At 39.6% G+C, this 16,747-nt stretch overlaps 1 protein-coding gene across 1 annotated transcript in view; it reads left to right on the top strand.

The window, feature by feature from the left end:
- LOC110969391 (inactive dipeptidyl peptidase 10-like) overlaps positions 1-16,747 on the top strand; it is a 282,362-nt gene that overhangs the window by 219,779 nt on the left and 45,836 nt on the right. Inside the window, 2 exon segments of the mRNA XM_051958998.1 lie at positions 11,581-11,633; positions 15,658-15,739. Coding sequence (XP_051814958.1) covers positions 11,581-11,633; positions 15,658-15,739 — 135 coding nt within the window.

Here is a 16,747-nt window from a genome sequence, read left to right on the forward strand (position 1 = left end):
TTCTTTATTTAACCTTTATTTACTCTGGTAAATTAGTTGAGAACTGATTCTCATTTTCAATAACGAAATGTACGTCTCATTTGTCTCGTTCGTCTGTGTCATTTCAGAGAGAATGCAGGAAAAATGTTCCCATGCTCAGATTTTCAGTCTCAGATTCTCTTCAATCTTCATAAATGTCTTTACTGTGGCTGAAAACCAAGGAACCTTCATACATATATGGCACATAACCTAGTTTTATGTCCTAAATAACAAGTACATCACCTCCAAACAATTTCTGACTGACCCTGAAGTTAGAGGATTTTTGCATTATTGTGATGAAGTACCATGACTCTCCTTAAATCTATAAACACTGCCGATTGATATTGCATTATGTAATATGACCACCACTCCACATCAGGTTGTTGTTATTCTCTGCATCATCAATTACAGTCATAGAATATACATATATGGAGAGTGCTATCCTGTTTATAACACAGCTAATTGTCAACAAAACTAAATATTTGCCATTATTATTACGATACACAGAGTTAATTTTGATCTCACCCTGCTTTAGTAGTCATTCAATACAGTGATGACTCCTGGAATTTCTGTTATTTATATTGCAAAAACAATTTCAAGCTCAACTCCTCTGTTTTTCCCAGCAGTCACTCTCAGTCAGGCTACCAGCTTCACCATGTTATTTAGCTTCTCTGCTGTCTTTCATCCTCCTGTTGTTACTTAATCTGAACTTTGAGATTCATAAATATAATATTCATATTTAAAAATATATATTTGGTCAGGTCTCACCAAGTAGCTATTGATGTTTTTTTGTACTTTGTTATACAAAAAACTCCCACTTTAACCAGCGTGGCATGTTGCCGAGGCCATAGCATGTCACAGGGCAACCACACACACACACTCAAAAAAAAAGAAAATTGATGTGAGTCAGTTAACCTTGTTAGAGTAGACACCATAATTCTAGATTGCATTAGTGCTTTACTAATTGAATTAATAAAATTGCTGCCTTTCACAGCCCCAGCCTTGTGACTTACTCATCACACTGGATCAGTCCAGTGAGGAGTCAAACTGGGAGCAAAGGACAGCTGAGTCATGCAGGGACACAGGTGAAGTAAAAGACGTAGGCTACACCACACCACAATTTGTCTGAAGAATAGTTTAATACATTTGCACTTGCCCGCACTCCAAAGAACAAAAAGAAAACTGAACACCATCAAGTAAAAGCAAGTAAGAGTGAAAGAGAACGGTGGTTTTATGCAGTTAAACTGCAGCAGCACTGCTGTGAAGATACATTTTCAAGCCTACTGTCATCTGGTGCGCACACACACACACACACCGTGCATCATGCAAAAGGGCTTTTGATAGAAAGCTGTTACACACCTAGTCCTCCTCCACAGATTAATTAGCGGGTGACTTGCACTCCTGAGAGTCTCCAATTTGGTGTCTTAATGAGGACATTAGTGAAGGACAAAGACAGAAACTGGCCGTTTTATTATCAGTGAGTTTTTCACGAGGTCATAGATGATGTTTTCAGTCACAAGTTAGGCATGTAGATCTTTCATTGATGCCTGTATAACTGGATTGGAGACACAGCTACTGCCTGCTCAGCTGTGTCCTGGAGAGAAAACACAGAGACTGAATGTGTAGCTCTAAATGTTAAATGAGATTTTACCCTTGAAAATTTAAAGGGCTTTTGTTTTGCTGTCCCTCAATATTCAGGATCCCCCCTGTTCTCCACTCACGCACCTTAAGCCCAGTTGTTCACTCTCAACCTGTGCTTGCACCCACCTACATAATCAGTCCCAGGGTGTCAAATAAGCTGGAAACACTGCTGACTGCACTGAAATATTTACTGAGTTGACTGACCACTTATTGCAATTTTGTATGTCAATGCAACGTTCCACTTTACACCAAATATGAGTCAGACAAAAGGACATTTAACCATTTGCTTATTCATATTCAAACACAGATCAGAGCAACACGAGCAATCAACATGTTATAAAAACAGCAGTTTTACATATTGTTGCTGCCAATTAGAATAAGACATCACTTGCAGAGAACATTTTAACAAAATGTGAGTTAAGCACAAGTCTCCAAATCCAATATGTGTGTGTGTATGTATATATATATATATATATATATATATATATATATATATATATATATATATATATAGTGGGACAAAAGTATTAGTTCTCCCACTTAAAATGATGAGAGAGGTCTGTAATTTCATCATAGGTACACTTCAACTGTGAGAGACAGAATGTGGAGAAAAAAAATCCAGGAAATCACATAGTTGGATTTTTAAAGAATTTATTTGTAAATTATTGTGGAAAATAAGTATTTGGCCAATAAAAGTCCAACTCAGTACTTTGTAATATAACCTTTGTTGTCAATGACAGAGGTCAAACCTTTACGGTAGTTCTTCACCAGGTTTGCACACATTGTAGCTGGTATTTTGGCCCATTCCTCCATGCAGATCTCGTCTAGAGCAGTGATGTTTTAGGTAATCTGAACACACCATTGTGTGTTTTCTGAGCAAGATGAACATGTTCTGACGATCGCCATTGGTTTTGTCTGTTTGTCTGTCTGTATGTTTGTCTATCGAGATTTATCCGTCGGAAATGATACAAGGAACAATTGATGAAATTGTGAAGATTTTCCCGTGTCCCACCAATTCCTACCACCCGCTACATATTTAGGTCACACGATTCGGTATCCATACATAACAAACACATGCATAACACATGCTTGTGCTCAGTGCAAGGTCATTTTATGTGTGGGTAGATCTATATTAAATGGTCACATTCTATAGTGCCGTGTTTTCTGATCATCAGTAGCTAATAAAGAAATGCTGAATTTTTAAAAAAACAAAAACAAAAATGCTGCATTTCTGACAATGCCATATGGGAGAATGAAAGCCTTGGTAGAGTACTCTGCTCCCTGAGTGCTTCTCTTGTTATACTAGTGGCCACATTCACTGGCCTCAGCCTGTCAAGTTGGTGATATTACTTGAGCTTATGGGAAATCATAAAAGTTCTGCAAAATTGGCCATCTGCAGTTCTCATGGACTATCCCAACCTTCAGTCAAATCTGATATGGGACCTCAGTAGTCTGTGTTAGTCAAAATTCCCATTTCTCACGTCTCACTGGACGCTTCTTCGCTGTCAGTGCAGACAGGATGAATGGTTGCAATAACTATTCAAACATACATTACGGTATACAATTTTTGTAATTATACTTCACAGCCAAGATTTTAGGTAAACAACAATATTACAAAATTAAAAATGGATTACCATCACCGTATCGACCCTGTTTATGTACGATTTGTGGTATTAGACACACTGTACCTTGTAAAACAAACAAAAGTTCTGGTTTACCTCAGTCCTCTAAACAGGAGCTGTCACCCAAGAGGTGGGAATGTATGAAAAAAAAAAAAACTGCAACATCTTTGGACCACCAGGAAGAAAAGAGAAACCCTTCACAAACACTGTAAGTGTGTCTTGATAGTGTCGCTAAGGCAGAAGTGTGTCTGAGTCTCCTCCTTCTCTCCTCAACATCAGCCCACTTATAAGTAAAGAGAAAATCAATAGCTTACTGGGAGCAGCTCCCTGGACACATCAGCACAGTGGAAAACATGTTGGCCAAATGGCTACCAAAGAATAACAAAGCTTTATACTGTAGGATATGTGCGGCGGACATTGCGCAGCATTGTGTAGCGATTTGGTTGCCATGGGAATTGTGACGCTAAGTGCACTTGCAGGTAGAAGACTTTGGACTTTGAACCTTCTTCTTTGTTTTTCTGCACTAGCTTCTATTTATAACAGGTCCATTTAGAGACAGTACATAAACACATCATTAACCTGCATCTCACACAGCTGGAAGAAGTGTTTTATCTTCACCAAAGCTGAAGGTTATACCTCCAGATTAAAACATCGAACTTTGAAAATATTAAACTGTTGCATCCTGCACTGTAATTTGGTCACACCAAATGGAATAATTAAAATTGACGTAAATTCAGAAGGAGAAAACACCTCACTTATTTATTTATGTTTTTTTAGAGTTTAACTAAACCCTAATGACTGACTTGACAAATGCTTTAACTGGATGATATAAATGTCAGGAGCATTTCTCAGTTCATCCTTTTTCATATCGAGGCGATATCCCAAGTGTATAAGCTTTATAAATCTCTATCTAGACTCTTGACTCTTTTGGAGCAACGGTTGTACAAGAGGAAAATCTAAGCAATCCCAACATTTGTTTGTTACATCACATCATCTTTCTCATATCATATTTTCATTTGATTTTTAGGTTGTATCTGCACTTTGAAGTTAATTAGGCTGAAACCACAATGTATTGTCATGTAATGTACTGGAAATTATGAGGCTCAATTTTAATAGATAAATTACAATATTTAAACGTAAGCTACATGTAAATATTGGAAGCTGTAGCTAAACAAACCCCCAGGAATTCTAAACAATCTGGATTTAATAGAAATACATTTTATACCCAAAGCCTACTTGTCATGTTTTCAGAGGTGTTTCCACCTTCTCATTTTTCTATCAGCACCCACACTTTTATTTTTAAAAAATTATTTTCAATTTCACAGCACTTTATTTGAATTTTGAAAATGACACAGCCTTTGTTGATTTATCATCAAGTCAGCAGCAAAGATCACTGAACCCACGTGAGCGCCATACCTAATTTAATGTACTATTGCTCAAAAGTTAGTTTAGAGTCTGTAAAGGCCTTTGCTATTTCATGGCAGAAAATCACTGAGTTTCAACATGCTAAGGTTTGAAAAAATATGTCTAACACTCCTTAAGGAATCCAGTTTTACTCTCAAGTACAGTTCTCCATAACAAAGAAAGATACCAGTAATAATTTCTGCAAATCTACACTCTACATTCAGTACACACTGAGAAGTTACACTTTGCAAGAAGCTGATACGTATCACCTGCAGCTTGGTGAATCCTCTTCTTCCCTCTGAGCAGCAATTCACTTTCTCTATGGACAACAGTCTGTATTACTGATGTTCTACCATATCGTTATTGGTCATGCATGGGTGCTTTAGGCTCAGATCCAAAGCCTTATTGCAGTCTTTTATTCTGCCTTTTAACTGGTGTGACATTGTTTTGTTTCTTAAAATGCACTTTGGAGAAAAATAAAGTAAAATATTCTGTTTTCTTTAGAGGTTAGAAATAATTGACGCTGGCCCATTAACGTTGTATTCTTTATTAGGTGGCAGTGGAAAGAAACTGACAAAACACTGTGATGGTGGATATGGTAAACTTACTTACAAAAAGAGCAAAACTGGCTTCCCTTTGTTTATAACCTAATAGCATATAGTGACTCTTCTTTAGCGCCTTTATCCTTCTCAGGAAAATATTTTACTCTTCAGCTGCTAATTGCAACGGTGTATTCATGTCAGTTTGTTGTGGCAAGAATGGATGCATGGTTATATAGCTGTGGTAGGAAGAAAAACAAACAAACCACACAATAAAGTAAAAATTTGAAAATGCAGTCCATCCTCTGTAGCTTTTCCTCTCACTTCCTTGTCCTAAGCTACCAACCAACTAGGGGCTTCACACAGGATTAAAACTTCACTCTTTTGAGAGAGACTCTAACCCATTACACCGCCACATGCTATTCTCACTGTTGTCCTTGTAGCTCTTTATACCATCTCCCCTGTTCTTGAAAGTCCCCTCACAGGCTAGATTTCCTTACACTTGAAAATAGATCGAGGGACAGGTGCAGAAGTCTAGTTGTATTCAAACCATTTGAAATACAACATGCTGACAACTTGTTATGACATTTTTGCCCAGTGATGCCAAAAAAAAGTACCGTCTTTCTCAACTTGGGTAGGAGCTACATTTCGAATGTTGCCTGACCCTATCAATTGACCTTTAGTTTGTTTATCAAAAAGACAAAAAGTATGGAAACATTTTCTTTTTTCAGTGGACTTCAGTGAAAAGAATGTGAAGCATACAGCGATCCAGCATGTACGACTGATCAAAAAATGGAATGCATCACTTAGAAATGTCTTTATTTTTGATAACATTAAATTAATCAGAAATACAGTCTAGGCATTGTTAATGTTGTCAATGACTATTCTAACTGGAAATGGCAGATATTTAATTGAAAATCTCCATAGGGGTACAGAGACCATCAGGAGTGATGGTTCCAGCAACCATCACCCCGTGTTCTGATGGCACATCGTGTTAGCTCATCGTGTTGAAAGACTAACTGATAATTATAAAACACTTGTGCAATTATGTTAGCACATGAATTAAAGTGTGAGTTTTTATGAGAAACATGAAATTGCCTGGGTGACCCCAAACTTTTAAACAGTAGAGTAAATGCCTCTAGGGATAACATAAATGGTGCTGTGTACACATCCCAAATCCACAGCAGTGCGTTAATCATGAGGCTTAGCCCAGCACAATTTTCACTCTGCCCATTGGAACACTAAGCATGAGCATCTTCTTGCCTTTTAAATAAAGACTGACATCTTGTCTTACACACATTGGTAAAATATTGTAAATGCAGGTATCTGACACTTTTACTGCACCTCCTAAAGTGTGCACGTCTCTGAGAATAGTACATGTGCAAGCTCAGCTCTGCTTTGGAATAATGTGAGATTTTAAAAATAAGAAAATCTTAATGGTCTTTAACTGACACATCTGCTGAACACTCATATCGAACCGCCATCCAAAGGCAACAAAGTTTCCAGTCAAATATGCCATTTGTGGGACCTTGTGTGGCCATAGAAGCCTTCCTTTGGTTCCGTTTTGGCACAACCACTGTTCTGTTCAATTAAAGGGAAAATCTGTGTTTTTGGTTCAAACAGAGAACTGTGGCTATCATGTTTACAATCACAAACATGTGGTTAATGTAAATCATCATGGTTTAAAAAAGAAAGAGGAGGGGCCACACTTACTATCAGTTTACAATAGGAAATGAACAAGTTATTGTCAAGATCCAGCGCTTTGTCAGCCCATTCATCCATCCGGACCTCCTCACTAGGAAAACCTTGTTGCTGTATAACCACGCCTTTGCTTTGCTCCAAATGCAGTCACTTAAACAGGGTCTGTAGCAAAAATACAAGACTATAATTTATACTACACATTGCACAGTCTCATATAAACTACACACGTGGACAAAATTGTTGGTACCCTTCAGTTAAAGAAGGAAAAACCCACAATTCTCACTGAAATCACTTGAAACTCACAAAAGTAACAATAAATAAAAATTTATTGAAAATTAAATAATCAAAATCAGCCATCACTTTTGAATTGTTGATTAACATAATTATTTTAAAAAAACAAACTAATGAAATAGGGCTGGACAAAAATGATGGTACCCATAACTTAATATTTTGTTGCACAACCTTTTGAGGCAATCACTGCAATTAAACAATTTCTGTATTTGTCAATGAGCGTTCTGCAGCTGTCAACAGGTATTTTGGCCCACTCCTCATGAGCAAACAGCTCCAGTTGTCTCAGGTTTGATGGGTGTCTTCTCCAAATGGCATGTTTCAGCTCCTTCCACATATGTTCAATGGGATTGAGATCTGGGCTCATAGAAGGCCACTTTAGAATAGTCCAACGCTTTTCTCTCCGCCATTCTTGGGTGTTTTTGGCTGTGTGTTTTGGATGGTTGTCCTGTTGGAAGACCCATGACCTGCGACTGAGACCAAGCTTTCTGACACTAGGCAGCACATTTCTCTCCAGAATGCCTTGATAGTCTTCAGATTTCATCGTACCTTGCACACTTTCAAGACACCCTGTGCCAGATGCAGCAAAGCAGCCCCAAAACATTACTGAGCCTCCTCCATGTTTCACCGTAGGGACAGTGTTCTTTTCTTCGTATGCTTGGTTTTTGAGTCTATGAACATAGAGTTGATGTGCCTTACCAAAAAGCTCCAGTTTGGTCTCATCTGTCCAAAGGACATTCTCCCAGAAGCTTTGTGGCTTGTCAACATGCATTTTTGCAAATTCCAGTCTGGCTTTTTTATGAGTTTTTTTCAGCAGTGGTGTCCTCCTTGGTCGTCTCCCATGAAGTCCACTTTGGCTCAAACAACGACGAATGGTGCGATCTGACACTGATGTACCTTGGCCTTGGAGTTCACCTTTAATTTCTTTGGAGGTTGCTCTGGGCTCTTTGGATACAATTCCAACGATCCGTCTCTTCAATTTGTCATCAATTTTCCTCTTGCGGCCACGTCCAGGGAGGTTGGCTACTGTCCTGTGGGTCTTGAACTTCTGAATAATATGAGCCACTGTTGTCACAGGAACTTCAAGCTGTTTAGAGATGGTCTTATAGCCTTTACCTTTAAGATGTTTGTCTATAATTTTTTTTCGGATGTCCTGGGACAATTCTCTCCTTCGCTTTCTGTTGTCCATGTTCAGTGTGGTACACACCTTTTCACCAAACAGCAGGGTGACTACTTGTCTCCCTTTAAATAGGCAGACTGACTGATTATGAGTTTGGAAACACCTGTGATGTCAATTAAATGACACACCTGAGTTAATCATGTCACTCTGGTCAAATAGTTTTCAATCTTTTATAGAGGTACCATCATTTTTGTCCAGGCCTGTTTCATTAGTTTGTTTTTTTAAATAATTATGTTAATCAACAATTCAAAAGTAATGGCTGTTTTTGATTATTTAATTTTCAATAAATTTTTATTTATTGTTACTTTTGTGAGTTTCAAGTGATTTCAGTGAGAATTGTGGGTTTTTCCTTCTTTAACTGAGGGGTACCAACAATTTTGTCCGTGTGTGTATGTGGGCTACAAGTTAACTATGAAAATGGTCCACTCTTAGTGGCAATGAATGTCAAAACCTCAGTATATTCTAGGGGAAGATATTAAGTCTGTATTTTTCTTCACACAGTATATGTGTGGCATCCTGGAAAGCAATTTTGACAGGCAGAAACGAAGTCCTCTAAGACAGGAAAGAAGTCAAGTCATGTTCTTGCCATTGTGTGCTGGGGAGCAAGCATGCCAGCAGGCATAACACAGTTTCAAAAAAAAAAAAAAAAGTGTTAGCCTCTGTTAGGCTGAAAAAATCTGAAGGAATGAGTCAAAAATGAAGTCCATCTTGGACAACGCCTTCCAAAATGATGTAGAGCACTTGTAGCCTCTGGCTCACCCCCTCGAGTCATGCCAGGGAGCACTCAAACCTCTCATTTGTGCCACTGGAGTGTGCAATACTGCTTGCTATGACATCCATAGTAAAATGAAAAGGTGCTGATAACTGTTTCTCAGGTCGTTTTTTTCTTTTTCAAGTTACATGCGCTTCACTGGGACAGGTTAAATGTGAGAACAGGCTCAAAGATTTTATACATTTCAGTGCACATTTTTGCTAACAGTTTAATAACATGCAGTCTATACTTCAGTACATTTACGCCTGCCACTGAGTAGTGTTATTTGTCTGCATTACTATTATTAATGAGACCTTCACTGGATTATCCTCACTGATAAGCAAGTCACCCTGGATGACTCTAGTTGTCAGCTGTCAACAATTATGCCATAAACTGTTTGTGTATACTTTCAATCATAAAATCTATACAGTCGCTGATTGAATAAAAATACTAGCAAGTACCACTTTTGAAAATTCTCCCTTCTTGTATGTCTTGTGCATGTTTTCACTGTTTGTTCTTCATTGCTGCTTGCATGGCTACATTGGTACTCAGCACACTGCAGGGAACACAGTCATCACAGCTTTTGTCCCAGCTTGGGAGATCTTTCATGTTCATTTCCCAGTGCTATTTTAGTTACAGCCCCAGCCATTAAACTCCTGCACAATTCATAACTTCTACATACACTACTGTTCAAAAGTTTGGGGTCACTTTGAAACTTCCTTATTTATTAAAGAAACATTTTTTTCTCAATGAATACAACATTAAATGGATCAGAAATGCACATTGTTAATGTGGTATATGACTATTGTAGCTGGAAACGGCTGATTTTTAATGAAATATCTACACAGGTGTACAAAGGCCCATTTGCAGCAACCATCAATTCTGTGATCTAATGGTACATTGTGTTAGCTAATGGTGTTGAAAAGCTGATTGATGATTGTGAAACCTTTGTGTAAGTATGTTAGCAAATGAATAAAAGTGTGAGTTTTCATGGGAAACATGAATTTGTCTGAGTGACCTCAAACTTTTGAACAGTCGTATGTATTTCAAAGTGTCGCCTACGCAGTTCAATCTACTGTTTTTACTTTTCTTTCTTAAAAATAAGATAAGACAGAATCTTTTGTTCTAGGGCTTCACTATCCTTAAGAAAACAGTGATGTCTTGTGTGTCCAGTTTTAGGTAGCAGTCACAGTGCCATTTGCAGTTTTAACGGAACAGCATATTTGTACAAAATCATTGTCAGATGGGCTTGGGCCAATATCCTTGAAGATTGAATACTGGATGATTCTGCTGCTCGTCATTACTGTATGCTCAATGGCAACATCCAGCGCTAATGCAGAAAGCTGAATGCCCTTCTTGTAGTGACAGTAAGGTAATGGAGGCTGCTTGGAAGGTTGTGTAATGGATCTGACTGTTATGCAGGAAAGTACTGTTCATGTACTGTGCCCGCCCCATTATAACCACAATCATTTGCTAACCTTAATCACACCTTAACCAGTTTACTTGTGATTATAAACGTCTTACAGCCTTGCTCTTCATTGATGTATTTAAAAATGCGACTGATTAATGTTGTCAGTGGTATGGAAAAGTCACAAAAACAAGCTGGGATAAAATCATTTGGCTTATAAATAAACTGTGTCACAGCTTTATTTCTTACATTTTTCTGCAGAATTGGTGTGCATAGAAATGCTACTTTGCAACCTGACACTGGCTTGTAATAACATTCCAAGTACATATCAGCATAGAATGTTTCCCTTTTTGTATTTCAGAAAACATTACATCTGATTAATTGAAAAAAAAGAAGAAGCCAGACCTTGATCTGTCCATTCATTCATCCATCCATCCATCGATGACGGATGCTCCATTATGCTACAACTTACATCCATTATCAGTCAAGTGTGTCTCTGTTCTGTACTCATTTTTACATTAGTACTGAATTTTATGTCAGCGCTGCCTCTTGTAATTCCCCTGCTTTGTATCCTAGCTGAATACATGAGTGTCATTTTCATGATGGAATGCAAGAATCTGGCCTGTTTCTGTCCCTGATCACCAACCACGGTCAGAGGTCTATTATCATGTCAGACACAGCCTCTCCAGGGGAGGGTTCAGACAGCTTTACATGCACCCTTCTGCCACTTTGAATCTCTCTCTCTCTCTCTCTCTCTCTCCTGAGCTTTCACCACAGAGGCACTCGGCGATGATGGGTTTCTCAGATGGAATTAAAATGTCTCGTCCCACAGCTGTCACCCATGCAAATTGCATTGTCTACAGATTCTATCATTGAGAACAATCAGCAGTCTGTTTTGTTTGATGCCTTCCTCCTTTTCATTTTTTAACGTCCTGATGTCAATATCTGTGACACTGCTGCTTCTCTCGTTACCATTTCCAACAGTCTTCCTTTAATCTCTCTTGCTATCTGTCTTTATTTTAATGCAGGTTTACCGGCACTCCTACATGGCCTCCTACAGCATCTACAATGTTCATACACGGTAAGTGTTCATCAGCAGTTGCTGTGAAGCAACTTGTGCAGTAGAAACACCTGTCATTAGAAAAAAAAATACAAACTGCGAGCAACCCTGGTTTGCAAATACCAGTACTGCCAGTAAAAACTAAGTACGATGAATATAGTATTTTCTCATCAATTTACATGTTGTGACATGCATGAAAGAGAAAGCAGATGTTTCATAGATTGTCCTCCAGATGCTCTGTGACTCAGATTAATGCACAAGTCAGGCCTTGGTTGCAGCCCAAGGGCCCCATATGTTAAACGGCACTGGCTTGACTAGAGCTTAATAAACAAGAAAAGCACCCGGAGAGCACAGTATTACACCAAGGCTGCTCAGTCGTATCGTTTCCAACGGCTGAAATCTTGAAAACATTTGTGACAGAAATCACGGCAACATAGAATGTGGCCATTTAATATACAGTCAGAGACAAAATTATTACACCATCCTTGTTTTCTTCAATTTCTTGTTCATTTCAATGCCTGGTACCACTAAAGGTATATTACCTGAAAAACACAATGAACATGATAGAAAATGCAGCTGATTCCATCCTACTTTATGTCCTATTTGACATACTTAAGCTTAATTGTATTCCCAGGGTATATACAGTATAAGGCCATTTCATGTTATAAGCACTGCACATGCAAAGGCCTAGAGTGGTTTCCTGCTTACATTCAAGCCGTTAGCAAAACTCAGAAGTTGTCAAATCTCACATAATGACCAAAGCAAAAGAATTCTGTGGAGCCACAAAGGCAGCCGTCTTGTCCTGCTGGAAATTGGCATGAGTGAGAGACAGGTAGCGAAAAAACTGAAGATCTCCAAGACAGCCATTCATTACACCAAGAAAAAATAAGCCAAACATGGTACTACCAAATTGTTAGCTGGTAGGCCGGCGGGAAACGTCTTTCTACGCCATGAGATGAACATGCACTCATCTGTTCCTGTGTCAGGAATGGTCGTCAGACCTCCAGGGATCTTAAAAATAAATGTGCACCGTCGAGAAACACAGTTTGAAACTGACTTGTTGAAGCTGGTCTGAAGTCGCACAGGGCACAGAGGAAGGCCCTTCATCAACAAAAGGCAGAGGAAAGCCCGGTTACTCTTTGCTGGGGATCACAAGGATTGGACTGTTGATGATTATACTCTTTAGTGATGAATCCAGTTTTCAGTTGATGCCCACTTCAGCCAACTTACTTGTAAGGTGGAAGCCTGGAGAAGCTACAAATCAGACTGCCTTTCCCCTACAGTAAAACATGGGGGTCGATCAGCGACGATCTAGGGTTGTTTCAGTATGGGTGGAACAGGGCAAACGCAGCTGTGTGAGGAGTGAATGAACCAGATCATGTACAGGGCCACTCCTGAAAATAGTCTTTCTTCCATCAGCTGGAAAATTCTTTCCTGCCTCGAATGACTGGATTTTCCAACAAGATAATACCCCTCGCCACACGGCAAGGTCAGTTAAAGCCTGGATGGAGACCAGAACAGCTTGACCTCCTCAATCACCAGATCTAAATCCAATTGAAACGCTGTGGAAAATCACCAAATGCAAAATGGAGAGCCACAAGTCCAAAAACAAAGCAAATTCAAACAAATTGGCATTGTTTTTGGGCTGTGACAGAAGAACAATGTCAGAAGTTGGTGGAGAGCATGCCAAGATGCATGGCTGCAGTCATTAAAAACAAGGTTATGCAATCAAGTACTAACTCCTTTGTGCATCATGTGACTAAAACAGACAGAAAAGAAAACATGGAATGCCTAAAAGCACGGTTTTTGGCACTACAGTGCCATGGCTATTCATGTAAGAACATAAGTGATTTTGGTTATTATCAAGAAACCAATGGAAAATGGCCAGATATCAGCTCTGAAATTAAACTCTTATGAGCTATTTTTGTTCCTATCATTATATTTGTCCAAACAAATGTACCTTTAGGTGTACCTGGCATTAAAATGAACAAGAAATTGAAGAAAACAAGGGTCGTCAATTATTTTTTTTCCATGACTGTAGATTACAAAATAAATGACCTTGCGCTGAGCACAAGTATGTGTTATGCATGTGTACATTATGTCCCAATACTGAATCACGTGACCTAAATATGTAGCAGGTGGTAGGAATTGATGGGACTCAGAAACACCCCCACAATTCTATAAATTGTTCCTTGTATCATTTACTTGTCACAGATTTAGACTAGACTTGTGCAGAGGAACCACGCTACCAAGGCAGAGGTGGAAAATAGAAGGAGGTTTATTGTTAGGATGTGTTATTGGCGATGGATGAGGGTGAAGGGTTGGTCCGGTTCCGGAGGGGGTGAGCCGGGGATCGGCGGCCGTCGTCGGTTCCGGGAGGGGAGCCGAGTGTGGCGGCGGATGGTAGGTGGATCCGTGACGGTGGGAGAGCTCGGTGGTGGACAGGGATCCAGGGAGGGAAGGCAGACGCTGACGATCCAGACAGGGATGAGGGACAAACCGGGCTGACAGATGGCAGGTGGATCCGAGGGGGAAGCCAGGTGGGGGTCCGGAGGGGTAGACGGTGTCTGGAGGGTCCAATGGAGGGAAACAGATGGAGCACGGCAGGCAGGAGTCCAGACAGCTGGTTCTAGGCGAGGCAGAGGAGAAAACACATTACAAACGTTTCAAAAAGCAGTAAGATACTGAGTGGCGAGAGAGACTGACTGGTGTGTCGAGTACAACAATCTTGCGGAGAATGGAGGAGTGAACCAGTCTTCTTATAGCAGAGGCAGGTGATTAGTAGAATGTGCTCCAGCTGTCCAGACTCCAGCGAGGCGGCTGATTACCTGAGTGGAGGCAGCCTTGTGGCTGCACTCCACTCAGTGCATTGCTGGGTAGAGGGAGAGAGAAAGGGAAGAGGAGAGAGGAAGAGGGAGAGAGAAAGGTAGAAGGCGAAAGGACACGAGGGGGAGAGAAAAAGGGGGAAACAGATGGGGGAAGGGTATTTGGATGTCAGGTAGGAAGTGGGTGAGGAGAGGGCCCTGACATTACTTGCTTCAAACCTTTCTTTTAAGCACAACTGTTCCATGACTTTAACCTTATGTAGTATTATTGAAGCAATGGCAACAAAGGACCACTTTTCATGTCCTCCTTCAAAATAAAAGCAAATGTTTCTTGTAAACAATAATGCTTGTTCTATAATCCATGACAATGTTGGTTCTTCTAATTTCCCTCAAATCCTGATATCTTGAACCTAACCAAATTGTTTTTGCCAGCAATCAAAAGAAGAAAAATATATGTAATGTATTCCCTTTTGCTGGTAGGGTCACTAACTTGGAAGAGACTCATATACATTTTTTTCTCATAAAAGTTTCAAGCCTATGCAGCTCAAACCCTGTAGTCTGTAGTCTCCTGTTGTTTTGATGGATCTTTAAAATTCTTGCACAATGTCTGTCCAAAGTACCAGTCCAGGACACGACTGAATGTAGACATGCTGCCAATGCCTTCAGTCACGCTGATGAGCAGGATTCCCACTACTAATCAGAGAGAGATTCTTTTTTTTTTTTCATGGCTTATGGGATTAATGGTTTCATACATGAGTGTTATTTCAGGAAGCTTTGTGACAGATTTCTCAGATATGCCATTTTGGAACACGTTTTGGATTTTGCTTTTAATCTCTGTTGTGTGTGTCCTGATATGAGGCAAATGTAGCCAATTTGCACTCATTTGAATTTGCACCTCATTGTCAGCTGGAACAATAGAAGCTGACACATAGCCCGTGTTTTCATGAAGGGAAAAATGCCATAGAAAAGTGTTTTTCCACACTTGTTTTACCTCTTTGCTGCCATTTTGAGACAGTCACAGAGTGGCAACCTTGTCCAAATGGCTAAAGTGGAGGGGCTGCCCAGTACTGCTATGATAAATGCTGTTTATTCACAATATCAACATTATTCACTGGTTGCTCATTTTGGTTTTACAGTTGTGCAGGTGAGAATGCAGCTTACCTAGCAATACCTTAGTCCACTAGTGGGTGTTTCATAAACCACATTGGCCTCTTTTCCAGGGAGGTTTGGGAGCTGGACCCCCCTGAGGTGGTGAACTCAGTTCTCCAATACGCTGCCTGGGGAGTACAAGGCCAACAACTGGTGAGAACACGTGTAGAAGCACCGCACACCCTCATCTGCATTTCAGCATCACACTACACTACTTGCATTAGTTTTTGCTGGGTTTCAGGTTTACTGAAAATTAGGTTGCATGCATGGAGTTTTAACTAAACAGACATAAGCTAACAGTAAAACAAGTAATTATAAAAGCCAGTTATTTTCAATAATATGTCAGATTTACTGTAATGAAAGCTTTCTTGTTAAGATTTGATTGACAACCCCACTAATGTGAACGAAGTGAATAAGCAGTAAGTAGATATAGGATATATTTTCCCTTTTGTTATGAAGGTACACGGAGACATGTTCCTCTATAGCATAGCCTTCATCTCCAGTGTGTTTGTTGTTAAGACTGTTTAACGTCATATAAACAGCCTATTCAAAATATCTACAGCAAAATAAAATATACTTTGAAGGACTTGCTATTGTGGAGACCATGAAAGAGGAATTTATCTTGAGCTCCAAGCCTGTGGACGGCATTGTACTACATGTACAGATGCCAAACATCATGACACTTTTCAACATGCTTGGGGGTCTGTTTGTGTCAAACCCATAAAAAAATGTTATCTTTTCTGCAGGCATTTGTAATTTAGAATTTCCCGCTCGACTCATAATGTGCTCAGGTTCACATTTTTGAGGAACCCTAATTAAATGCTAATTTTCTCCCATCATACTTTTTTTTATGTATCTGCAGCAGACAGATGGGGAAGCTTTTTTGTTGACAGCTAAAAGGCTTAAAAGGCGTAGTGGAGCTGCTATGTCCATGTTTGCAAATTTCAGCAAGGAATATTTGAGCATAAATCAAATACGACTCCATTAGGAAGTCATTACCGCGATAAGGAGGTGAGAGCTAAACAGATGTGAAGGTTTTCTAGCTCTCGACTGGCACATGCAGCATCATTAACCAGAAGTGCATCTTTGGAAACAATTGCATACATGTGTTTTGCTGTAACAGGATGTAAGTGAGCCTCATAGCGGTTGCTTTGGAATTTG

This window comes from Acanthochromis polyacanthus, chromosome 14, assembly GCF_021347895.1.
Source record: "Acanthochromis polyacanthus isolate Apoly-LR-REF ecotype Palm Island chromosome 14, KAUST_Apoly_ChrSc, whole genome shotgun sequence".
NCBI lineage: Eukaryota > Metazoa > Chordata > Actinopteri > Pomacentridae > Acanthochromis > Acanthochromis polyacanthus.